This window comes from Geotrypetes seraphini, chromosome 1, assembly GCF_902459505.1.
Source record: "Geotrypetes seraphini chromosome 1, aGeoSer1.1, whole genome shotgun sequence".
Lineage (NCBI taxonomy): Eukaryota > Metazoa > Chordata > Amphibia > Gymnophiona > Dermophiidae > Geotrypetes > Geotrypetes seraphini.
In genome coordinates this window covers 106,562,359-106,589,266 of record NC_047084.1, presented here as the reverse complement: position 1 = coordinate 106,589,266, position 26,908 = coordinate 106,562,359, and the positions used below count along the sequence as shown (strand labels likewise).

The following is a 26,908-nucleotide window of genomic DNA, read 5'->3' as shown; positions in this document are numbered from 1 at the left end:
ATATCCATCTTCCCTTTGTGTCCCTGTCTCTATCCTGCCTCCATGTCCAGCATCTCCCTTCTGTGTCCCCATCCTGCCCTCATGTCCAGTATCTCTCTACCTCTTCTCCAACCTCACCACACCTTCCAGCATCTTTCTTCCCTCCATCCCCCCACAGGACAACATCTCTCTCTTCCATTTATTCTCCCTCCTTCCCCTGGTGCAGCATGTGTCCCCATCTCTGTGTATCTGTTCCCACATTTCTCTTATTTCCTCCTACTATGGTTCAGTATATCTCGTCCTTCAAACCTATTTCCTTTGCTGACTGCAGCAGTGATTAAACACATGCTACCTGTAGCAAGCCCTAGGACCTTTCAACTGTGCTATGTCCATCTCCTGTGCAAACAGAAGGTTGCATCAGAGGGGGCGGGATGTGACAGAGGAAAGATTCTGGGGATGGCTACAGGCAGCATGTGCTTATCATGCTGCAGCTGGAAAATGAGACAGGTTTGAAGGACCAGGGGGAGGGTGCAGGGGGGAGAAGAACTGCTGGACTCCCAAGGAGGGGAGGAAAGAGAAGTGCAAGAAAAATATTGCTGCAAACAACAACAAAAATGAATACAATTTTAAAATAGGCAGCATCATGGCAGGACTTGGAGATTCACTGAATACTTTGGAGGCCCTGACCAAATGCCACAGGGAAGGACAGAATTTTGGATGGCACACCAGGAAGCTCTCAGAAGCATACCAGTGTGCTGAGGAAATTAGAAAGTCAAGGGATAGGAGGTAATGTTCTTTTATGGATTGAGAACTGGTTAAAGACATAAAACAGAAAGTGGGTTTAAATGGTCAATATTCTCAATGGAGAAGGGTAAATAGTGGGGTTCCCCAGGGGTCTGTGCTGGGACTGCTGCTTTTAAACATATTTATTGATGATCTAAATATGGGAATAACTAGTGAGATAATTAAATTTGCTGATGACACAAAGTTGTTAAATCATAAGAGGATTGTGGAAAATTGCAAGAGGACCTTGTGAGATTTGAAGACTGAGCGTCAAAATGACAGATGACGTTTAATGTGAGCAAGTGCAAAGTGATGCATGTGGTAAAGAGGAACCTGAACTATAGCTATGTGATGCTGGGTTCTGTGTTAGGAGTCACTTCCCAGGAAAAGGATCTAGGTGTCATTGTTGACGATATGTTGAAACCCTCAGCTCAATGTGTGGCGGCAGCTAAGAAAGCAAATAGAGTGTTAGGAATTATCAGAAAAGGAATGGAAAACAAAGATGAAAATGTTATAATGCCCTTGTATTGCTCTTTGGTGCGGCTTCAGCTTGAATACTGTATGCAATTCTGATCACTGTTATCTCAAGAAGATATAGCAGAATTAGAAAAAGTACAGAGAAGGACGACGAAAATGATAAAACAGATGGGACGGCTTCCCTATGAGGAGAGGCTAGAGCGGTTAGGGCTCTTCAGCTTGGAGAAGAGACGGCTCAGGGGTGATATGATAGAGATCTGAATTTGATATACAGTAAATAATGAGTGGAGTGGAAAGGGTAGATGTGAATTGCTTGTTCACTCTCTCCAAAAATTCTAGAACTAGTAGTAGATTTAAAACAATGGAAAATATTTCTTCACACAACGTGTAATTAAATTTTGGCATTCGTTGCCAGAGAATGTGGTGAAATCAATTAGCTTAGCAGCCATTATTGAGATGGCTTGAGAGAATCCAATGCTTATTCCTAGGATAAGCAGCATAAAATCTGTTTTACTACTTGGGATCTAGTTATGTACCTGGGTCCTGGGTTGGCCACTGTTGAAAACAGGATTCTGAGCTTTAGGGACCTTCGGTCTGTTCCAGTATGGCAATTCTTATAATGCCCACAGCACACCTGTTAAAAAGCACTGAGATAAACTAAAGGCTGCTAAGCATTCTGTGTGTGAATTGGCACATGCCGTTTACCTCATAACTGCACTAATGGTTATCATGCTCTCTTAACACAGTATGTGGTATTTTGCACCCGAAGTATACAGAATGGAATGAATTGAGAAAATTTTATTTTTCCCAATTTTTTATTCATTTTTTCATCTTTCATCAAGTGTACAATATTACATCAATTAAATTCATACATATCACTTGACATTCTTATCTATTGTCATCTTTAAAACATAAGTTAAACCCTTCCCCCACCCTCCCTTTCCACAAATATTGTAAATCAAGTCTATCATACAAGTGTTATAATCAAAAATACGAAGACCAATAATATAACAATTTATATAAATATACTTTTAGTGTAAAAAGGTGTCTATTCATTACAATATGTTATCAATGGCCCCCAAATCTATCATATGATACAATTCTATTTGGGGCATCTATGAGGAAAAAAAGTCAAATCTCATCAAGTAATAATAAACTTTTGTTAATAATGACAGGAGTCACCATTCAACATATCACCAGAAATTGGGAAAATTATACTAGACTTCTGGTGGAATTCATTGTGCCATATATTCAAAATGGAAAGAATAATTGCCATGCAAAAAAGGAATTATAACAATTTTTAAAAGGAGAAAATGTTTATGAACTGCACCTTGTACTTTTAATGTTTAAATTAAATTATATTAAATTCAATATTGCTGAGGTTATTAACTCCCTTACCTATTGTTATTTCCTTATTCTACCCCAAACAATTGTAACTTTTATCTTTTCCTTCCCACTGTATGTCTGTATAAGTTTAATGTTCTTATGTTAAAATGTCAACCCCTTTGTTCTTGAAATATTTTTATTATGTACATCGCTTAGTGATTATAATAGGCGATTTATCAAATTGTGTTAATAATAATAATAATAATAATAATAATAATACTTAACATGCAATGACTTTCTGTGCAAATCACTTAAAAACCACTTCATTAGAAACATAGAAACATGACGGCAGATAAAGGCCAAATGGCCGATCCAATCTGCCCATCCACAGTAACCATTATTTCTTCCTCTCTCTAAGAGATCCCACATGCCTATCCCACACCTTCTTGAATTCAGGCACAATCTCTGTCTCAACCCCCTCTACTGGGAGACTGTTCCACACATCTACCACCCTTCCTGTAAAAAAGTAGTTCCTTAGATTACTCCTCAGCCTATTACCTCTTAACTTCATCCTATGCCCTCTCATTGCAGAGCTTCCTTTCAAATGAAAGAGACTCAACTCATGCGCATTTACGCCAAGTAGGTATTTAAACATCTCTATCATATCTCCCTTCTCCTGACTTTCCTCTAAAGTAAGTCTATCCCCATACGCCTTATGTCAAAGCACACACACCATTTTAGTAGCCTTCCTCTGGACTGACTCCATCCTTTTTTATATGTTTTTGAAGGTGTGGTCTCCAGAATTGAGCACAATATTCTAAATGAGGTCTCACCAGAGTCTTATACAGGGGCATCAATACCTCCTTTATCCTACTGGCCATTCCTCTTCTGCACCCTGGAATCCTTCTAGCTGTCGCCGGCCCTTTTTCAACTTGTTTGCTCACCTTAAGATCATCACATGCAATCACACCCAAATCCTGTTCTTCTGTTCTTCACCCCCTAAACTATAACGTTCCCTCTGGTGTTTGCAGCCCAAATGCATGATCTTGCAATTCTTAGCATTAAATTTTAGCTGCCAAATTTCAGACCATTCTTCAAGTTTCGCTAGGTTTTTCTGTGTTATTCACACCCTCCAGGGTGTCTACTGTATTGAGGATTTTGGTATCATTCGCAAAGTAGCAAATCTTACCTGACAGCCCTTCAGCAATATTGCTTATAAAAAAATATTAAAAAGAACAGGTCCAATAACAGAACTTTGAAGCACAGTACTGGTAACATCCCTTTCCTCAGAGCGATCTCCATCACTTTGGAACCCATCCTGAGGGCACTCAGTTTATTTATTAGATGTCTATGTGGAACACTATCAAAGGCTTTGCTAAAATCTAAATCCACCACATCTAGCACACTCCCTCTATCCAATTCTCTGGTCACTCAGTCAACGAAATTGATTGTTGTCTCCAGTCCTATAATCCACAGGATTCCAGAACTTCACCATTCTATCTTTTAAAAGTGTTTCCATTAATTTGCTTACCACAGAAGTCAGATTTACTGGCCTGTCATTCCCTACTTCTTCCTTACTTCCACTTTTGTGTAGAGGGACCACATCTGCCCTTCTCCAGTCCTCCAGTACCACTCCCAACTCTAGAGAAGCACTGAAAAGGTTAGTCAGCGGAGCCACCAGAACTTCCCTAAGTTCTTTCAGAACCCTTGGATGTACACCATTTGGCCCCATCGCTTTGTCTACCTTTAATTTAGCTAGCTCCTCAGTAACACAACCCTCTGAGAATTGATTAGGGTCTATTACTACTCCATCCCTATCCGTGTTGGTCTTCTGCGGATCTGCTCCCGGTGCTTCACCCATGAACACAGAACAGAAATATTTGTTAAGCAATTCTTTTCTGTATCAGCTTCTTCCTCCCCTTCGCCTTTGAGTTTCACAATGCCACTTTTGCACTTCTTAATATTTCTGATATATCTAAAAAAATGTCTTGTCTCCTTGTTTTACCATGTCTGCTATTTTGTCTTCCATTTGTATTTTTGCTTTCCTGACTACTCAACCAGCTTCTCTTAACCTTTCCAGATATTTTTGCCTGTCTTCCTCTTTCTGCGATCTTTTGTAGTTTAAGAAAGCTGACCTCTTATTCCTTACTTTCTCAGCTACTACTTTTGAGAACCAAAGCAGCCTTACTTTTACTTACTTGCCTCACAAAAAGGTTTATTGCCCTTACAATAACTCCTTTCAGTTTTGCCCAATGCATTTCTACATGGCACCAAATTCATCTGCATTATCAACAATGCAGTTAATATGTGGAGGAGTGTGTGGCGCAGTGGTTGAAGCTACAGCCTCAGCACCCTGGGGTTGTGGGTTCAAACCCCGCACTGTTCCTTGTGATCCTGGGCAAGTCACTTAATCCTCCATAGCCCCAGGTACGTTAGATAGATTGTGAGCTCACCGGGACAGATAGGGAAAATGCTTGAGTACCTGATTGTAAAACTGCTTAGATAACCTTGATAGGCGGTATATAAAATCCTAATAAAAACTTAAAACTAAAACTTGATAAATGGGGGTTTTTTCTCTGCAGTTATTTTATAAGATGTTGGGCAGAACATAATTTAGATAAATTTAAGGGTCGTCTAAAATGCTTCCTTTTTGAGGACACACATGAGTAATTTTCTTTTTTCTGTTTGATTTCTTTCTTATTTTTCCCTCTCCTCCCTCCTTGTTTTTTCCCCTTATTGTTTTTCTTTCCTTTACAATATTGTAGTTCCTCCATCTCTCCTCTTGTTTCCAACACTCCCTATGTCTAGGATGTTAAGGTCTGCCGTCTTGTCTTCTTGGTAACCTGGAGTTTGTCTCCCTTTTTAAATGTTTTATTTAACTGTACAATGCTTCGAATTTTATGATTTGTGTTTAATAAAATTTTAATAAACTATGCCCTGGTAGTCATTGCCAAAGTTTTACAATTACTATGCACCGTGTTTTGCACCTGGGCCCCTTCACCCTTTCCACAACCTGCCCAGTGCGATATTCTAATGTTAGCGTTTTGCCAGTATCTTTTGCAAATGTTTACCGCAGTTAGGTATGGATATGGGTTATGCATTTGATATACCGTCTTTCTGTATACAGCCAAAGTGGTTTACATATTGTGTACAGGTACTTTCTCTGTCCTTAGTGGATTCACAATCTTAAGTTTTTCATACCTGAGACAACAACAAGTTAAGTGACATGCCCAGGGTTACAAAGAACCACAGTGGGAATCAAACCCCGTTCCCCAGGTTCTCATCCCACTGTCCGATGACATTCTTGCTGTACTATCTTATTAAGATTTCTGACATAGGCACATCACAGAAAGCAGAAAGAGGTATAACTGTTTCCAGTTCAATCTTAGTCTACTTTTATCTGTTTTACAATATTATACAGTAATTAAATTATGGACCTGATATCCAGCAGGCCTTATCCAGATAGAGGCTCTTTCACTTCACAGATTCAGCCACTGAATCAAAAGTATGGTTATAGATGCAATACCAGAATGGAAATGGGGAAGTGATCATGGAAAAGTACAGAAATAGATTTACAGTTTGCGATCTCTTGAACCTGAAGGGTTGAATAAGTTTATAGATTGGAAAATCTTTTGATTTGATTGGTTTATTTTTGTTCCCTTCAATTTGATTGGCTAGTTAAGATTGGATGTTTAGATATAGCTGTTCTACAATGTTTTGGACATAAGACAAGCTTTAAGGACTCCTTTTACAACTTGCGCTAGCGTTTTTAGCACACGCAAGTTTCAAGTTTATCAAGTTTATTATTACATTTGATTAATCGCTTAATCCGAATTCTAAGCGATGTACAAATTAATAAAAATTACAGAGTAAAGGAAGACAAACTTAACTGACAGGTACCTAAACGACTAAACATAATAGTAAATTAAGTTACACATACAAGTGGAAACATAAGGAAACTTGGGAATGAATTACAATTTGATTATAAAGTATTAGCGCGCTAGCCGAAAAACTACCGCCTGCTCAAGAGGCGGTAGCGACTAGTGTGCGCGGCATTTTAGCATGCGCTATTCTGTGCGTTAAGGCCCTAACGCACCTTTGTAAAAGGAGCCCTAAATGTATGTTGAAGAATTGCCCCTGTTGGAGCAGTTGAATCTGCAAAACAAGGCTTTCATTGGGCTTCAACGTTTGTGGAGAGAAAAAGGAGCCACTAGTTAATGTGCAGATAAGTGTTTGACAACAGAAGAAACTTCATGAATTGAAAGACTAATTATATATAGAATATGAAAAAGTAATAATATAAGAATATTTTGAACTTATGAATATAAAATTTGAAAAACAGTAATATTTTTTTGGACCAATGAGCAAAAATTGCTTACCTTTGCGTTTCATTTATTTTTTACCAAACATGAAATTATCACCATTTTAAACAAAGCTTACTAAGATATTCTTCTGCTCTTTGATTTCCTCCCTGAAGGTGCTAAAAGATTCTTTTATTGGAAACTCTAAAACATGTATGATAGCTAACATATCACCTAGTGATGCAGCTACGGAGCATACCTTGAATACTTTACGCTATGCAGACAGGTAAGTGACTGAAAGTCTAATTTTATTTTGCCCCTTTAAGCAAGCAAGTAGCTGGACAATAATCAAAACCTTTTACAGGGGTAACATGTTTGCTTACATAAAAACAAGCCTTGAATTTCCAAGTCTCCATGCAAACTTTGTACCTGCTTTCATAAAATATTTTGTTACTTTGTACCTATGTTGTGTTTACCAGATGCGTTTTCAAAGAGAAACTCCTTAAGGAGTTTTGAAAATAAGCTCCTTGTTCCCATCTCTAATGATATATTTTTTAATTGTTTAAATTTTGATTTCCTGCTCCATCCCAGATATCTTGAGGGGTTTACAGCAAAAATCCTTGATGATTGGGCGCTACTGTTTACAAGTTTCAAGTGTATATTAATTCAACCCCTTTTTGTGTTTTTTTAAAATCATGTATCCAATATGGGGGAGAGGGTAATTCTATTAAGCTTTTTCCTTATTTAACACATATTCTACATGCAAAAAATGGCTTTTATAAAATTTCACAGCTACATATGTGTGTAAAAATTAAGTATATACAGTGGGTAGCACGTTATGCCTGTTTTTACCTAAACTGTGTGTAAACATATAACCACGGGAAACCTTCCCAATGTCATTCTTTAAGGAGTAAGGAAAAATCAGAATATGAATCGGCACAACCACTGACTCTCAAGCCTTGCATTAAAGAATGCTAGAGTAGAAGGACTGAGGTTGAGAGAGACACTAAAGAATGAAAGTTTCTGGTATCCAGAGCTGATACTGTGATGTCATAATGCTTTATTCCACCAATAATAGCCAACCTCATCAGTGATATCACAATGGGTTCATTATCCTATACTTGGCTCACATAAGAATCGGAGTATGGATGGGCAGAGCCACTGACCCTCAAGCCTTGCATTGAAGAATTCTGGTGTAGAAGGACTGAGGTTGAGATAGACACTAAAGAATGACAAGAGATGGTTTCCCGCAGTTATCCACGGGGACAAATTCTGTCACCATGTCATTCTCTAATTAGCAAAAACCTCCCAGACCCCAAGAAGTAAAACCAGATAAGGGGGAGAGACAAGAGCAGAAATGGTCAAGCTACACAACACAATCTGCAAATAATTTATATATATGCACAGGAGAGCCCTCAGTCACACAGCCACCCACTGGAAACTCCCAGCGGTACAGGCTGTCACTTGGCTTACACCCAGAAGAGTGTTAACTGTGAAACATCCCCGGGCTCTACTCCGTGTTTTTTAGTGATAAAGTGCACCCAACAGTGCTAAGTGTGAAAAAAGATATAAATAAATAAAAAAAACACACTCTACCATTTACTGCAATTGTCTCTACCCCTTATCCAGGGGACCAAAGTATCAAACGTCCATATCCAGCAAAGCAAAAAATGCCAACAGGAAGTACTTTGTTTCTCCGTGGAAACAAACAGCCAGCAGATGTCTTAATTCGTCTGACGGGACTCCATTTCGGGGGTGCACACCCCCTTCCTCAGGAACAGCTGGACTGCGCTGTGACCCTCCAAATCATCCGGCACAGCTTAGATTGACGAATTAAGACATCTGCTGGCTGTTTGTTTCCACAGAGAAGCTAAGTACTTCCTGTTGGCATTTTTTTGCTTTGCTGGATATGGACGTTTGATACTTTGGCCCCCTGGATAAGGGGTAGAGACAATTGCAGTAAATGGTAGGGTGTTTTTTTGATTTAAGAACTACAAAGGATGAAACTGAAGGGGAGTCCAACAAAATCAGACTGAGGGAGGAGAGGCAGAGGGAGAGGACACAAACCTCAAACTCGGATCACAGGCAAGGCAAGATCAACCGTGGTGAACCTCTCTGATTATGCCTTATCCGATGTAGAAATTGAGGTTCTCTCTAGGGTTGACTTTTATACCCTCGATTAAACATGAAGCGTTTCAATTCCGGATAGATGTGGAGAAGTTCATAAGGCAACTGCAATTGCAGTTATATTTTTCTGATAAGAACAGAGTAATAGATCGCTCCACAGTAAGGGAACGTTCTACTTGGGGAGGAATAAATATTTGGAGGAAACCCACTCCCAACTTTCCATTGAGACGAACTATATTCGCCTTCCTTCAGACCCCTCTGAGATGATTTTGGAAAAATTTTGAAATATGCAGAATATAAATTTATGACTAACCAGCACTATAAGATGCCGGTCTTCTATCTTCTACCTAAGATCCACAAAAATTTGACACAACCGCCTGCGTGTCCTATAGTTTTGGCGAGAGACTCCATGCTTGAAAAAATCTGCAAGTATATTGGCTACTATCTTCAGGAATGTCTGGAATCTGTAACTTCTCTATTGCGAAATACTACACGTTTTCTTTAAATATTGCAAACTTGGAATGGACAAATGCAAGAAATTTCTTTTTTGGTTACAATGGACATAGCTTCATTGTATACCTTGTGACAGGGACACCAAGCCTCGCTCCCCTGATCTTGAAATGCAGGAAGCAGATCAAGATCTGAAGCATTATAGTCCTATCCCTGTGTCAGTTCCCAAAGCTAGACCAGTGCAGTCTAGAATTAAACAAACTTGGGCTGCACCTTTTTTCTCATTCTGCTTCTGGAGAACTGCCTTGGCTTCAAGACAGGAAACCTCAGGTGTGCTCACTTAAGCAAATCAGAGGGGAGGGGCTTGAAACTTCTAGGCCCTTATCCTCCAGGAGAGCCAGGGAGGAAGAGGTCAGAGGAGTCCAGGAGGAGGAGGAGACATGGGAGCTGTTGGACACTGGTAACAGTTGTGATGGAGATTTTCCTGCTAGGGAGTTGCCTACGCTGGAGGCAAGCCAGATGGACTGGGAAAAGGCTCCATTAACACAGCTATTGCTAGAGGCCAAGGATTGCAGCACAGCTTGTAAAGCAGGTCAGAGTTTTAAAGCTAAAACGGGAAAAGTTTGCTGACTGAGCCCTGTCACAGTGTGGCCATTTGAAAAGTGCTCAGCTGAACTATGTAAGGCAAAGTCAGAAGCTTCATGTGTTTGGGGACATTAAGAGAAGCTTGCCTTTTTGAATGGGGTTTTTTTCTCTCTAAGGTTTGAGACTGTGTTCAAGAGAGAGAGGCCCAGAAGTATTAAGGAGGCTATTTTGCCATTTTTACTTTGCCTGAGGAAGAACAGGAAAGTGACTAGTGTGCAAAAGACACCCTGCATAATTTTGGGCAGGTGTTTTTTTTTTTTAATTTCTTTATTCAGTTTTGCATATTACAACAAGAGTATCAGAAAAATTCATATAATCTTATAAATACACACTTGATTTTCTTCATGAACACTTTAAGTACAATATATCATACTTATATTCATATTTTATTATGATTTAAATATTATGTAATACATTTAATAAATAAGACAAATGTAAATAAAATAGAAAACCCCCCAATCCCTCCCTACCTATTTCAGAAAATCTAACCTAATACATCAAAATGTATTAATTAATTCGTACATATTATGAGATAAATAAAATAATACCCACCCCCGTCCCCACTTAACTTAAAGAATTGGGATTCAGCCTACCCAGACCAGGCAAGTGGCTTCCAGGCCCGATGCTGCTTGGAATAGCAAGTGCCTAGCATTCTGGGTTAAGCCAGCATTAAAGTTTGGTTTCTTTTTCCTGCTGGGGAGAGCAAGAAAAGGATTTTTGTCTTTTGAGGGTTTTTTTGTGTGCCACGAGCACAGGGGAAGGGAGAGTTCTCCTGAGCCCAGGAAGAAAAGGACTGTTTTGATTCATGGGTTATGAGTAACGTGACCATTTATTTTTTTTCATCAAAACGGAACATCTATTAATATGCAGTCCAGCCCTAGCCCCGCCCCCAATTTCTTCCATTCATTTTTCATGTACACACAAAATCTTATTTCATAATGGTAACCATAAAATTTAAAAAAACACAAAGCACCCTATACGCAGAGAAAATGTTAATTATCCTTTATATTTGGGGGGTTTCAAAGATGTCACCTCAGTACATAAGAACATAAGCAATGCCTCTGCTGGGTCAGACCTGAGGTCCATCATGCCCAGCAGTCCGCTCACGCGGCGGCCCAACAGGTCCAGGACCTGTGCAGTAATCCTCTATTTATACCCCTCTATCCCCTTTTCCAGCAGGAAATTGTCCAGTCCTTTCTTAAACCCCTGTACTGTACTCTGCCCTATTACTCCCTCTGGAAGCGCATTCCAGGTGTCCACCACTCGTTGGGTAAAGAAGAACTTCCTAGCATTCGTTTTAAATCTGTCCCATTTCAACTTTTCCAAGTGTCCTCTTGTTCTTTTATTTTTCGAAAGTTTGAAGAATCTGTCCTTCTCTACTCTCTCTATGCCCTTCATGATCTTATAAGTCTCTATCATATCCCCTCTAAGTCTCCTCTTCTCCAGGGAAAAGAGACCCAGTTTCTCCAATCTCTCAGCGTATGAGAGGTTTTCCATCCCTTTTATCAAGCGTGTCGCTCTCCTCTGAACCCTCTCGAGTAACGCCATATCCTTCCTAAGGTACGGAGACCAATATTGGACGCAGTATTCCAGATGCGGGCGCACCATCGCCCGATACAATGGCAGGATAACTTCTTTTGTCCTTGTTGTAATACCCTTCTTGATTATGCCTAGCATTCTATTTGCTTTCTTAGCGGCTGTTGCGCACTGTGCCGTCGGCTTCATTGTCATGTCCACCATTACCCCCAAGTCCCTTTCTTGGTTGCTCTCATTCAATAATATCCCTCCCATCGTATAGTTGTACCTCGGGTTTCTGTTTCCAACATGCAATACTTTACATTTCTCAACGTTGAACTTCATCTGCCATCTCGCCGCCCATTCCCCCAATTTGTTCAAGTCCCTTTGCAATTCTTCGCATTCCTCTTTAGTCCCAGCTCCACTAAATAGTTTTGTATCGTCCGCAAATTTTATTATCTCACACTTCGTGCCTGTTTCTAGATCATTTATGAATATATTAAATAGCAGCGGCCCGAGCACTGAGCCCTGCGGAACACCACTTGTGACCCCCATCCAGTCCGAGTAGTGGCCCTTCACCCCTACCCTCTGTTTCCTACCCGCCAACCAGTTTCTGATCCATCTATGTACGTCTCCGTCCACTCCATGGTTCTTCAGTTTCCGGAGTAGACGTTCGTGAGGCACCTTGTCAAAGGCTTTTTGGAAATCAAGGTATATGACAAATATAGTGCAAAATATAGACAGCAGATATAAATTCTCAAAACTGACACATTTTGATCACTAAATTGAAAATAAAATCATTTTTCCTACCTTTGCTGTCTAGTGATTTCATGAGTCTCTGGTTGCGTTTCCTTCTGACTGTGCATCCTTTCTTTCATTTCTTTCTGCACTCAGGCCCAACAATTGTCCCTTTCTATTCCCACCATCCTTCCTTCCTATGTCCTTAGTGCCCCCAGTGCCTCCTTCCTATGTCCTTAGTGTCCCCAGCGCCTCCTTCCTATGTCCTTAGTGCCCCCAGTGTCCCTAGCGCCTCCTTCCTATGTCCTTAGTGCCCCCAGCGCCTCCTTCCTATGTCCTTAGTGCCCCTTCCTATGTCCTTAGTGCCCCCAGCGCCTCCTTCCTATGTCCTTAGTGCCCCCAGATCCAGTGTCAGTTCTTCTTTGTACCTTTGTTCCAGGTCTCCCTCTCTCTCCCTCCTCTGTTATGATCTTGCCTCTCTCTGCTCTTCCTCACGGGCTCTCCCCCTCTGTCTGCACCTCCCAAAGTCCTGCTTCTGCCTCCTGTCTTTCCCCTTTGGTCCAGGCCTTTATCTCTCTAGTCTTTCTTCTACTTACAACCTTCTCTGCCTCTTTCTCTCCTTCCTTCATCCCTCCTTCCTATGTCCCCCTCACTGCCTTCCAGCCTTTGTCCCGCCCCCTCCCAAAAAGCCTGCCGGCCTGCTCCCCCAGAGCCAGCCTGCCTGCCTGCCTCCCCCAGAGCCAGCCTGCCTGCCTCCCCCAGAGCCAGCATGCCTACCTACCTCTCCCAGAGCCAGCCAGCCTGCCTGCCTGCCTCCCCCAGAGCCAGCCTGCCTACCTACCTACCTCTCCCAGAGCCAGCCTGCCTGCCTCCCCCAGAGCCAGCCTGCCTGCCTGCCTGCCTCCCCCAGAGCCAGCCTGCCTGCCTGCCTGCCTCCCCCAGAGCCAGCCTGCCTGCCTACCTCCCCCAAAGCTAGCCAACCAGCCTGCCTGCCTAACTACCTACCTCTCTGCCGCGCAAAAGCCAACCAGCCAGCTTGCTTGCTTACCTCCTTCCCTCCCTACTTCGGAAAAAAAGTGCCTCCCTCCAAGTCCGATTTAAACCTCCCTCCAGGTCCAACGCCGCTGCTCCTCTGCTTCCCTCCCTACCGCTAATCGCGCCCAGAAGCCTTCTTCCTGACGTCAATTCTGACGTTAGAGAGGACGTTCCGGGTCAGCCAATTGCTGCCTGGCTGGCCAGGAACGGCCTCTCTGATGTCAGAATTGAAGTTGGGAAGAAGGCTTCTGGGCATGATTAGCGGCAGGGAGGGAAGCAGAGGAGCAGTGGCGGTGGACCGGGGGGAAGTTTAAATTGGGCCCGGAGGGAGGCTTTTTTTTTTTCTTTTTTGGTGCGGCAGGGAGGGACAGGAAGCGATCGCCTGTCCCGTTGTCCCCATGCACAGCTTCGGGACGCTGTCCCTGAAAACGGGACATTTTGGCGTCCCAAAGCTGTGTATGGGGACAACGGGACAGGGGATCCGAAAACGGGACTGTCCCTTTCAAAACGGGACGTAGGGTCACCTTAGTTATTGTTTTGGAATGAGCTGCAATATTCTGTTGGGAGTTTTTGTTTTTGAGCTCTGCAATTGCTACCCTCATGGATGGGAAATGAACATGGGACTAGTGAATTGTATTCTTGACCAGTTAAAATAAGTAGCTTTAAATCAAGCCTGAAAATAAAAGCTGAAACCTTTATTTTTCACCTTTAAAGACTGTGTAGTGTTTGTGAAACCTATCCAAGTAAAGCCAGGTCCAGCAGTGTGCATGGGAGGCACTGAATCTTAGGCTGCATAATTAAAGTCACACATCAAACTACTCGGTCGGACAGGGCTCCAGCCGGCTCAGGGAAAGTTAGCGCGGGAGTCCCTGTCACAACCTCTATCCCCCAGAAGGAAGCTCTTGATATTTTGGCATCGAGTCTGGACTATAGGCCACGGCCTCATTTAGTTCCCACTGAGTTTCTAGTGGATCTTAGTGAGATAGCAATGACATGGAATTATTTTCTCTTTGAGGGGGTCTTTTTTCGACAATGCTCAGGGGTGGCGATGGGGACATCATTTGCCCCATCAGTTACAAATTTGTTTATGGGCAATTATGAACATCAGTGGGTCTATGGATCTTCTTTCCAGCAGCATATACCTTTGTGTTCATTGATGATATTTTTTTTATATGGACGGGCCCGTTGAATACTCTAAAGCAGGGGAGTCCAACCTTTTGGCTTCCCTGGGCCACATTGGCCAAAAAAAATGTTTCTGGGGCCGCGCAAATGCTGCAGCAAGACAGAGGAGGGAGCTGGCAAGATGGTAAACACCCGGGGGCAGTAGAGGAAAACATTGTATCGCCCTCGACCGGGGCCGCACAAAATACTTCACGGGGCCGCATGTGGCCCTCAAGCCGCAGGTTGGACACCCCTGCTCTAAAGGATTTTGAAAGATATCTGAATAGCTGTCACCCTCAGATTAAACTGGAAATGAAATTTGATATTCAGAAGGTGGTGTTTTTGGATGTGGAGGTAATAAAATCAGCTACCCATTTTGACACATTTTTTTAAATTTATTTATTCAGTTTTGCATATTACAAGTGTATCAGAAAAATTCATATAATCTTATAAATATACACTTGATTTTCTTCATGAACACTTTAAGTATAATATATCATACTTATATTCATATTTTATAATGATTTAAATATTATGTAATACATTTAATAAATATGACAAATGTAAATAAAATAGATAAACCCCCAATCCCTCCCTACCTATTTCAGAAAATCTAACCTAATACATCAAAATGTATTAACGTATTTTCTCGCATATAACGCGCGCGTTATATGTGTTTTTTACGTACCGCGCATACCCTTGCGTGTTATACGCGTGAGCGCGTTGTACAAAATTTTTTTTACATAGTTCCCCCCCCCACCTCCGATTCACCCCCCCCCCCCCGCAGGACCGCTCAAACCCCCACCCCGAAGGACCGCTCGCACGCACTCGCACCCGCACCCCCACCCTGAAGGACCGCTCGCACACCCACAGCCTCCCGACCCCCCCATCATGTAGAAGCTCCTACCGGTGTCCTGCTGCTTCCTCTTGGCGGTCCCGACACCCGACACGATCGGGGCAAGAGGGAGCTCAAGCCCTCTTGCCCCAGCCAACCGCGGCACCCCCGACACGATCGGGGCAAGAGGGAGCTCAAGCCCTCTTGCCCCCCCGACTCCCTGACACGATCGGGGCAAAAGGGAGCCCAAGCCCTCTTGCCCCTCCGACTCCCCAACTCCCCGACAATATCGGGTCAGGAGGGAGCCCAAGTCCTCCTGGCCCTGGCGACCCCCCCCCCGCTAGTTGTTTGTGCCAGGAGGGAGCCCAAACCCTCCTGGCCACGGCGACCCCCTACCCCCACCCCGCACTACATTACGGGCAGGAGGGATCCCAGGCCCTCCTGCCCTCGACGCAAACCCCCCTCCCCCCAACGACTGCCCCCCCCCAGCCAACCCGCGACCCCCCTGGCCGACCCCCACGACACCCTCCACCCCCCTTCCCCGTACCTTTGTGTAGTTGGCCGGACAGACGGGAGTCAAACTTGCCGGTCCGGCAGGCAGCCAACGACGGAATGAGGCCGGATTGGCCCATCCGTCCCAAAGCTCCGCCTACTGGTGGGGCCTAAGGCGCCTGGGCCAATCAGAAAAGGCCCGGGAGCCTTAGGTCCCACCTGGGGGCGGGGCCTGAGGCACATGTGCCCAACCCGACCATGTGCCCAAGGCCCCACCCCCAGGAGGGACCTAAGGCTCCCGGGCTTATTCTGATTGGCCCAGGCGCCTTAGGCCCCACCAGTAGGCGGAGCTTTGGGACGGATGGGCCAATCTAGCCTCATTCCGTCGTTGGCTGCCTGCCGGACCGGCAAGTTTGACTCCCGTCTGTCCGGCCAACTACACAAAGGTACGGGGAAGGGGGGTGGAGGGTGTCGTGGGGGTCGGCCAGGGGGGTCGCGGGTTGGCTGGGGGGGGGGCAGTCGTTGGGGGGAGGGGGGTTTGCGTCGAGGGCAGGAGGGCCTGGGATCCCTCCTGCCCGTAATGTAGTGCGGGGTGGGGGTAGGGGGTTGCCGTGGCCAGGAGGGTTTGGGCTCCCTCCTGGCACGAACAACTAGCGGGGGGGGGGGGGGTCGCCAGGGCCAGGAGGAATTGGGCTCCCTCTTGGCCCGATATTGTCTGGGAGTTGGGGAGTCGGCGGGGCAAGAGGGCTTGGGCTCCCTTTTGCCCCGATCGTGTCGGGGAGTCGGGGGGGCAAGAGGGCTTGAGCTCCCTCTTGCCCCGATCGTTTCGGGGGTGCCGCGGTTGGCTGGGGCAAGAGGGCTTGAGCTCCCTCATGCCCCAATCGTGTCCGGGGTGCCGCGGTTGGCTGGGGCAAGAGGGCTTGAGCTCCCTCTTGCCCCGATCGTGTCGGGTGTCGGGACCGCCAAGAGGAAGCAGCAGGACACCGGTAGGAGCTTCTACATGATGGGAGGGTCAGGAGGCTGTGGGGGTGCGAGCGGTCCTTCAGGGTGGGGGTGCGGGTGGGAGTGCGTGCGAGCGGTCCTTCGGGGTGGGGGTGCGTGCGAGCGGTCCTTCGGGGTGGGGATGCGTGCGAGCGGTCCTGCGGGGGGGGGGTGAATCGGACGTCGGGGGGGGTGGCATCAGGCTTTCAGGGTGGGAACAGGACTTCAAGTGGGGAGAGGAAAGTCGGGGCAGGCGAAAGGAGAGTCGGGGTGGCCAGAGGAGAGTCGGGGCGGGCGAAAGGAGAGTCGGGCAGCATGCGCGGTATATAAAAATTTCTGTACATAAATTTGTGCTTTTCGCATGCTATACCCGTGTGCGCGTTTTACACGGGTGCGCGTTATCTACGTGAAAATACGGTAATTAATTCATACATATTATGAGATAAATAAAATAATATCCACCCCCATCCCCACTTAACAAATATCTATTCTAAGGTTCAACAGTACGAACCCGTACCCGATGAAAAGTAATATACCTTATGCACAATTTCTGAGATATAGACAGATCTGTAACACCAATGAGAAATTTTTGGAAAAATCTACTTTGGAAGAGAAATTGATTACCCAGGGTTATCCTATAACTTTGGTGAAAAAAGCAAAGAAAAGAGCCCTCTATACCCATAGAGATGTGTTGCTGCAATATCGTGAGAAGAAACAAGATAAAGATTTGCTTCCTTTTGTGATGAAATATTCAGCTTCATCTGTCCAGTTGCAACGGACAATTCGTCCTCATCTTTCGATACTGCGATTACACTCATGTTTTTTTTACTCCTCTACCTTCCTGTTTGCATTCCAGAGAAACAGTAACTTGGGGGATGCCCTGAGTCCTAATTGTCTACCAGTGATCATAGACCCTAAGGGACATTTTAAATGTGGGAACTGTTCCATGTGTACTCACATGATGGAAGGGAACACGTTTGAGCACACCCAAAACACACATGAAATGTTAATTGAACTTTGATTTGACATGCAGAACTAGCGGTTTTATCTACTGCATAGAGTGTCCCTATTCTCTGTTGTATATTGGACAAACATCGAGAGTTTTAAAGACTCGTTTGCAGGAACACAAACTGAGCGGCTTGAGGAACCATTGATGATCCATTGCAAAGAAGCAAAACATAATTTCAGTATGCTAAAGTGTACTATATAGTTTTGGAGAAGTGCATACCTTCCACAAGAGGAGGAAACTGGAGGAGGTTTCAGCGCCAGTGAGAACAGCGCTGGATTTACAATCTAAACACCATTATACCAGAAGGATTAAACAATAGGGTTAAATGGACAGTGTTCTTTTAAATTTTAAATCAGCTTTTTCTTTGGACGTTGTGTTTATATTTTTTTTACACTGCTGCAACCCTCCCCTTTTAGCCATGATTGGCTATATTGATTGAAAGGGGAGTGGCTTGTGTCGTTGAAGATGAGTTTGTCTGAAATACCAATAGCGTTTTAATGTCATCCTGCCCTTGAGAGCTGATTGGCGGGCGGATTCCTTGAAAAGGAAGGCATCTTCTTCCTCGATTTGAAACCCTACCAGAGCATCTGTATGCACCTGTGCCATTTCTTCCTGAAACCGGGTGTGGATTAACCCAAGTTGGCTGCAGTGTGTGAGAGTGCTGTAGCATGGTCGCTTATCCCCTGACGTAGCCTTGACCGGCAAAACGGGAATTCCCTGTTGGGGTACTGGTGTGTTTGAACTAAGCAACAGCGGTATGACTGGATGAAGAATACAGACAAGTTTTTTCTGTTAAGTTTTTTTTTTCTCTGCTTAGTCTCTACAAGTATTTGGTGTTATTATACTATAGTGTTTGTTGTTTTGGGAATTGATGCTGACTGATCCTGTGGATACAATATACCATATTTTTCATTCCATAAGACGTACCCACCTCTAGAGGAAGAAAAACCAAGAAAAAAAAAATTCTGAACCAAATGGTGTGCCCTGTACCCTGTCTCTCCTCTGGTGGTCTAGTGGTAGGCCAGGAAAGGGTACAGGGCACAACTAGTGGTGGGCACGTCTAATGGTAGGCAGCCCCAAGCCAGCCTGCCCTAGGCCAGCCAGCCTGCCCCAAACAAGCCAGCCAGCAAGCTCCAGGCCAACCAGCCAGCCCCAGGCTAACCAGCCAGCTCCAGGCCAACCAGCCAGCTAGCCCCAGGCCAACCAGCCAGCTAGCCCCAGGCCAACCAGCCAGCTAGCCCCAGGCCAACCAGCCAGCTAGCCCCAGGCCAACCAGCCAGCTAGCCCCAGGCCAACCAGCCAGCTAGCCCCAGGCCAACCAGCCCACTCCAGGCCAAACAGCCCGCCCCAGGCCAGCCAGCACGCCCCAAGCCAGCCAGCCAGCTCCAGGCCAACCAGCCAGCTCCAGGCCAACCAGCCATCCCCAGGCAAGCCAGCCAGCCCCAGGCCAGCCAGCCAGCCAGCTCCAGGCAAACCCCCGTACCTTTTTTTTTTATCTCTCCAAAAGCTGCAGCTGGCTTCGCTCCAAACCTGCCTGCTGCGGCAGCCTTGCTCTTCTTCCCGGCCAGCAGTGAAACAAATCAGCAGCGTGGCCGTCAGAAGCATGCTTTACACTCTCCTGCTCGGCCCCGGGCTGCTTTCCGAATGGCTGCCTTAGGTTCTTGTGAGACTCGTGAGAACTTATGGCAGCCATTTGGAAAGCAGTGCAGGGCCGAGCAGGAGAGCGTAAAGCTTGCTCCTGACGGCCGCACTGCTGATTTGTTTCACCGCTGGGGAAGTGAGGAGCTGGCTGGACACTGGACCACCAGGTAAAGCAGAAGTGACGATAGGCGGACAGACCGGAGGGGTTAAAAGGGGGGGGAGTAAAAAAGGTGGTGCAGTGGGTGGGTTTAAAAAAGAGGGGTGGCAGCGGGCAGGTGGATTTATAAAGGAGGTGCAGTGGCGGCAGCAGCAGGTGGGTGGGTGGGTGGGTTTTACAGTGGTACGGGGGGGGGGTAACAAAATTGGTATCTTTGCTTCATAAGACGCACTGAGATTTCCACCCACTTTTGGGAAGTTGTAGACCGGTGAGTCTGACGTCAGTGTGAGGCAAAATGGTAGAGACTATTATAAAGAATAAAATGACAGAACATATACATAAGCATGGATTAATGAGAGATAGCCATCATTGATTTAGTCAAGGGAAATTTTGCCTCCCCAATTTACTGCATTTCTTTGAAGGAGTGAATGAACATGTGGATAAAGGTGAGCCAGTTGATATTGTGTATTTGGATTTTCTCAAAAGGCATTTGACAAAGTACCTCTTGAAATTAGAAAGTAGGGGTACCATATGGCTCCAGAAAAAAGACAGATTGAGACATCCGGGTTTTACTTCCATTGAAAACAATGCACCAGGGATGGGATGCACCGGGAAGGGGCCTGAGACTCTGATTGGCCCAGACACCTAAGACCCCGCCTATGTAGCGTCCAGGCCAATCAGAGCCTTAGGCCCCTTCCCGGTGCATCCGAGAATGGGGCTTGAGGCTCTGATTTGCCCAGGTTGTATAAGGCTCCTCTGTTATGGGAGGAGCCTTAAACAACCTGGGCCAATCAGAGCCCAGTTCTCTCCCCAGTTCATCCCAGGGAGGGGAAGGCCCATTTTGGAAGAGGCAGGCCAGCTGACTGGAGGGAGTAGGCATCCTTCCGGTCAGCCATCTAATTAAAGGTATAGGGGAGAGAGGTCGGAGGCAGGGAGGGGTTGTGATGCAGCAGGAGAGAATGGGCAGGAGGAGGTGGTGTGTGGCAGCAGAATAGAATGGGAATCTCTCCCGCTGCTGGGGGGGGGGTTCGCTTGGCAGTGGGAGAGAGTGAACATATCTCCCGCTGCAGGGGGGGTATTGTATGACAGTGGGAGAGAATGGGCATCTCTCCCACTGCAGGAGGGGGTGGTGTTTGGCAGCAGGAGAGATTGAACATCTCTCCCGCTGTTGTGGGTTTTTTTTTCTTTTTGTGTTTTTTCTGCACATGTGCCCATCGGTATCACCAGCGATGGGCACATGCAAATTTAATGAGTCTTTAATGCGTTTTTTAAGAATCTATGCCTTAGTCCCTGTCCCTGGGACAATTCTGATGACTAAATTTTGAATAGATTTATTTTTTTTAATCTTGTACTGTGCAACCCATTGAAACATTGAAAAGAGAATTTAAATAATCTAATCTACTCATAATCAGGGCAAGAACAAGTTTACACATAGAAGAATTATCAAACTTGGGTCTAAGAGATCTAATTAGATAACACTGCAAAATAGCTACAGGAATCCATGAGATATATATAACTCAAAAGACAAATGGGAGTCCAAAAGTAACACCTAATATTTTTAAGGTAGGGTCCAACATTACATTATAATGTAATAATGTAGTTAATGTATTGCTTAAATGACTATTTTAAAATTCTGTAGTGAATTTGAAATACTCTCTTTAAACAGGGTTAAAGAACTGAAGAAAAGAATGAAATTCTCCACTACAATTGGAAGCCGAAGCCGTTCTACTGGAAGTTCCTCTCCAAAACGTATCCAAAACCCAACCTCCGGGCACCTTGGAGAAAAGAGCTGTCCAAAGAAAGTAAAACTGGGGCTTCACACTCCAGCGTCTGCAAAATCGAGGTCATTCCCTTCCGTGTTCCATCCAAGTAACATACCCCTTTCCTCAACCCCAAAATTAGTCAACAAAACAAATCCTTTCAAAGGAAATCTTAATCAAGCATGGCTCCACCATAACACTCCTGTTAAAGGATTACTAAAAGCAGGCCAACTTAGAAAGAAAAAGAATGAAGATCCTACTTTAGAAACAGGAAAAGTTCTTCCACCTAGGGAGATTGCCAGTGAATTGTTTAGTGAGAGAAGCCAAAGAAACAATCTAATTCATAACGAGCAGTCCATTAAAGGCCAAAGAGTGCAAGCTGTGCAGCCTGTACAAAAGCAAATTATCTCCAGAGAAGAGCTTTCCTTTGGAGAGAAACGTTCGGATTTTACTGGCGGTGGTGCTGAAAGCAATATAATACCTCTTTCCAGACAAAGTTGTGAACCATGTACCACCCTTCCATACCAGAAGGAAAGGGAGCAGCATTTGCGTTTTTACCACCAGCAGTTTCAGCAGCCACCAATATTACAGCAAAAGTTAAACTACCAACCTCTGGAAAAATTTTTAGCCCAATACAGGCCACAAGAAGTTAATCTTCAACATAATAGTAATCTTAAAGATTCAGCTTCTCCACAGCATGAAGATGGAACTCACTTTGAAGAACTAGATGACAGTGATTTTAGTGAAGATTCTTTTTCATTCTTATCCAACCAAAAGAGAAGGGAAAGACAAGAGATACAAAACGGAAGCAACCAGCATTCATTTTTCCTTCATCAGCTAGAGCCAAGCACAGAGGTGGAGCAGAAAGCAAAGAATGAACACAGTTTGGTATTCAAATATGAATCACAAGCACAAGAACCTGTCTATACTGCAGATTCCACATTTCCCAGAATGAAAGAACCTGTTCATGAAGATGTCTGCAGTAAGAATCAGTCTAACTGTAACATAAGAAATGATTCACCAGCTTATGATTCCTGTCAGAGCAACTCTACAGCAGAAAAAACATATTCTCCTCCTGAGGATTTTGCATATAATGGGAAGAATATCCTTAACACACCAGCTGAGCACAAATATAACCTCAAGGATAAATGGCAGGGTCATGCTAATATCAACCCATCTCAGGAAACACACAGCTTATCCATGTCCAATATATTGGATCCTGGGGTGGTTAAACCCAATGAAAAGACTATTATGTCTTGTGGTTCTGTGGACGAGAGTGCAGAAGTTTGTTGGACTTCTGCAGAAAGGAGTGAGCCAAAGGAAAACGTAAGAACTGATGCAGGCAACCAAGCACCTTTAAATGCATCTTCAGATTCTGGGTTTGGATTGATGGCTCCTCTAAGTATGTCTCTTCTGCACAGTGAAAAATTTGCAGGATTTGAGAATGTCTCTTTAAACCAAATACAAAAACCAGTTACCGTAGTAGAACTCCTAGACAATATGAGAGCCTCATGTTCTGAGAACACATGGGCTACAGAGTCTCAGGAAAACATAATAACTACAGCAGACAATATTTCAAAATTGGTTGAACAAATACTGAGATATGACAGGGCATCCAAACTACAGCATATTCCACATGTTGAGAATGTACATTTTCCCCTGCAATATGATGAATCCAGGTCTTTAAGTAGTCCTTTATGTTTATTGCCATCCTCTACCCATCAAGGTTCTGTTAGTGAGGAGTCTGCGCAAGATACAGAAGCACCACTTCCAAAATTCATTGAGACTTACAGGAATAATGATAATTCAATGTTTTTTAGGACTGACCTGCAGCAAAGCAACCTAAGCAGTAGGCAGTACGATGCCGACACTGAGGATACAACTGGTGGGATATGTTTGCTGAGCTCCCCAGAAAAATGCCCCAGTTACATTAATAAAGAGATGAAACCAACCAAAGAACTTGATGTTACTACCCATCTCATCGCTGGTGATAATGGGAGTGCTAGTTTTTCAAATGCATGCTCTTCTTTAGCACCATCTTTAGTTTTGCAAAGCACAGGAAATGTACAGTGGAAAACTTACTTGAAAGAAAATAATGAACTGGAACTTAAATCTGACACAAGTAACCCGGCACTGAATGATTCTGAAGATTCATTCACGTTGCCTTTCTATGGTGAGGAAATGGGAATCCTAAAGCATAAATTGATGTCAAGTATTTTGAAACACACAAATTTGATCCCAATGGAACCAGATTCAGGATCACTTGATAATGAGATTGATTATTCATCAATTCAGGACATGCCTAAAATCTTGGCTCCCACTAATAGCCAGACAAGTATATCAGAAGTTCCAATCTGGCGGCAAGGGACTCTTGAAAAAGTGCAGTAAGTTTGTGTTTGTCCCTTTCTTATAACCTAAGGCTTGCTCTCTAGATTGTCTACAATGTGGGCTTGGGCACAGAGGTTATTTCCTGTAGTGTAGGAAGTAGGAGGAAAAGAATTATCTTCAAGCCCCTAAGTGAGGAGAATGTCTGTCAACCATTCCCACAAATTCCACAGATGTACAGATGGTTGTGTTCCCAAGGGCTTGCAGATTATTCAGAAATAGTACTTAAACTACTGTTTAATTTCAATCATTTTTGCTAGTTAGAAGAACATAGCAAAAACAACTCTTCAATACTAACAGTTTCAGAAAAAGCCTGCCACCCATCCTGTCCCTCATCAATAGAATCCCAGACCATACACCTAGGGCTCATGTTACTAGAGTGCATAGAGCTGTTAACATATGAATTAGGGTGTTAACAGCTACCGCAGTGGCATGATAGTTGTACACACTAATTTGCATGTTAGCAGCATATTGTGCTATGAGGCAGGAATTAGAAGTCATGGGTAGAGAATGGGCATGAACTGCATAACGCAGTGAGCATATTGAGGGCCTGATTCTGTATAGGACGCCTGGTCTCAGCAGCCGCCTAAGCGGCTTTTGAGAATCACACACGGGTGTTCTATACAGAATCACGTCCGTTAACCCCACCTAACCGGCCCAATTTTCTAACTGGCGTACATGTCACATGTCTAACTGGCGTACATGTCACGCGTTTAGAGAATCGCGTTGCTGCTGAGCTTGTCACAGCAAGGGAATCTCCCTGCCATGAGCAGCAGGAAATCCCTGAACACCCCCACACACACATACACAAGTTGGCCAGCAGGATGGATGCAAACTCCCTCCTGCCAAAAATCCCGAACTCCCCCCCAACTCCCCCCCCCCCAAGCATCACTCATCAGGAAGTGTGCCCACTTCCTCCTGTTTCCCAACCCCCACCCCTGAAGCATCCCTCGGTAGGAGAATTGCCCAATTTCTCCTGCCACCACCCCTTCCTGAAGCATCACCCCCCACCAAAGCATTACCTGGTGACCACTTCCACTTCCACCTGGAGACCCCACCCAGCATCCCCCCTAACAGGAAGACCAACCCTCTTCTCTCCTCCCCCCTACCCTGTACCTTTTAAAATGAAGGTCCAGTTGGAGGGAGGCATACACCCTTTGACCAGCAGGCTTGCCATTGCAAAATGGCGGGTCTTCCCCTTCCCGGCGCATTCTAGGAGGCATCAGAGAGGAGCCTAAGGCTCTGAGTGGCTCGAATACTTGAGGTCCCTCCCTTTGGTGGGGAGGGGGGCCTTAGGCACCTGGGCAAATCGGAGTCTTAGGTCTCCTTCCCAGTGCATCCTGGGATGTATTGGGAAAGGCCTAACACTCCAGTTGGCCAGGTACCTAAAGCCATTCTGAAGATGTGAGCTTGCCGGCCAGAGGTAGTGGTCTGGTCAGCCTTGCTGATAAAGGTATGGAAGGGGGATCCAAATGTGTTTGGGAGGGTGCTGGCAGGAGGGAGGGAGTGGGCATCCCTCTGCCAGGGATGTTGGGGGGGTGCCGGCAGGGTGGAGTGGGCATCCCTCCTGCCGCGGACAGTGGTGGTGGTGGGGGGGGGGGTGGCGGCGGGAGGTACTGGCTGACTTGCGGTAGGGTTCAGGGGTGACCACTCAGCTGATCACAGCAGGGAGATTTCCTTGCCGTGATCAGTTTAATGGCCACATCTTTTTGAAATGTAGGCCAGCATTTTTCTGGACTATATTTCAGGCGCGAGACGCCTAGAACCACTTAAGCTTGCTAGGGCCACTTCCAGGTGAACCCATGCCCAGTCTTGGGCGAGCTTAAGCATCCTTAGGTGCCTCTCTGCAACCGCAACAAATGTCTACAGTGTAGGCAGCTTGCCTTGGATTTTTTTTCTTTTTTAAGAAAACGCGTCCTGATTGGCTGGTTAGACAGCGGTAGAATGCCTACCACTGCCTACAATTGGGACGCCGTATATAGAATTTGGCCCTTAGCGCACAGCCTTTGTGTCTAATAACATTGATTTTTGCTGTTAAGGCACATTACGTGCAAAAACATGATGCACTTTAGAAAAAGAAACCCCCTTAGACTTTCACAGTATTGAGTGTTTTACTTCTGCATTGAGAAGCAGGTGCTATATTAACATATTACTATACCCACAATAGTACACAACCTAAAACTAGTCACCCCAGCAGTATACAGTAATATAATAGAAGTAAATCCAAAATACCGCTAATAGCAAACAATACACATCAGTATTGTTAGCCCGACAGACTTAAAGGGCTATGGCCTCAGAATCGGAGCCTACGCACAGCAGTGAAAATCACAGACTGAAGATAATCCGCGTAGTGATACAGCTCCTGCTCCAATCATTGGCTGATGTATATAAATTTTTTAAATAGTTTTCTAAAGCATTTCAATCAAGCTAAAACTAAACCCTGAACTTAAGAAACTTTTTCAGGGGTACTGAGTGTATGTGCAAGCCAGGATTTGAAAAACATAGACCAAAAAGACTTATCTTGTTGTTGACTTGTCTTTATAGATAAATTCAGTCACTAGTGTTTGTTTGCCGACGCGGCCAGCGTTTCGCGGGAATTTTAAACATCCGCTGCGTCAGGGCCACCAGGACATTCAAAATCAAGGCTCAATCACTTCACTCGGTCACAGAATTTTGAAATCACTTTACTCGGTCATAGAATTTTGAAATCACTTCACTCGGTCACAGAATTTTGAAATCACTTCACTCGGTCACAGAATTTTGAAATTCTGTGACCGAGTGAAGTGATTGAACCTTGATTTTGAATGTCCTGGTGGCCCTGACGCAGCGGATGTTTAAAATTCCCACGAAACGCTGGCCGCGTCGGCAAACAAACACTAGTGACTGAATTTATCTATAAAGACAAGTCAACAACAAGATAAGTCTTTTTGGTCTATGTTTTTCAAATCCTGGCTTGCACATACACTCAGTACCCCTGAAAAAGTTTCTTAAGTTCAGGGTTTAGTTTTAGCTTGATTGAAATGCTTTAGAAAACTATTTTAAAAATTTATATACATCAGCCAATGATTGGAGCAGGAGCTGTATCACTACGCGGATTATCTTCAGTCTGTG

General features: G+C 44.7%; 1 protein-coding gene across 4 annotated transcripts in view; it reads left to right on the top strand.

The window, feature by feature from the left end:
- KIF24 (kinesin family member 24) overlaps window positions 1–26,908 on the top strand; it is a 185,323-nt gene that overhangs the window by 147,495 nt on the left and 10,920 nt on the right. For all 4 annotated transcript variants that reach the window (XM_033935497.1, XM_033935505.1, XM_033935478.1 and 1 more), the window contains 2 exons: window positions 7,043–7,152; window positions 21,319–23,796. In XM_033935497.1, the coding sequence (XP_033791388.1) occupies window positions 7,043–7,152; window positions 21,319–23,796 (2,588 nt within the window). The remainder of the gene's footprint in view (window positions 1–7,042; window positions 7,153–21,318; window positions 23,797–26,908) is intronic.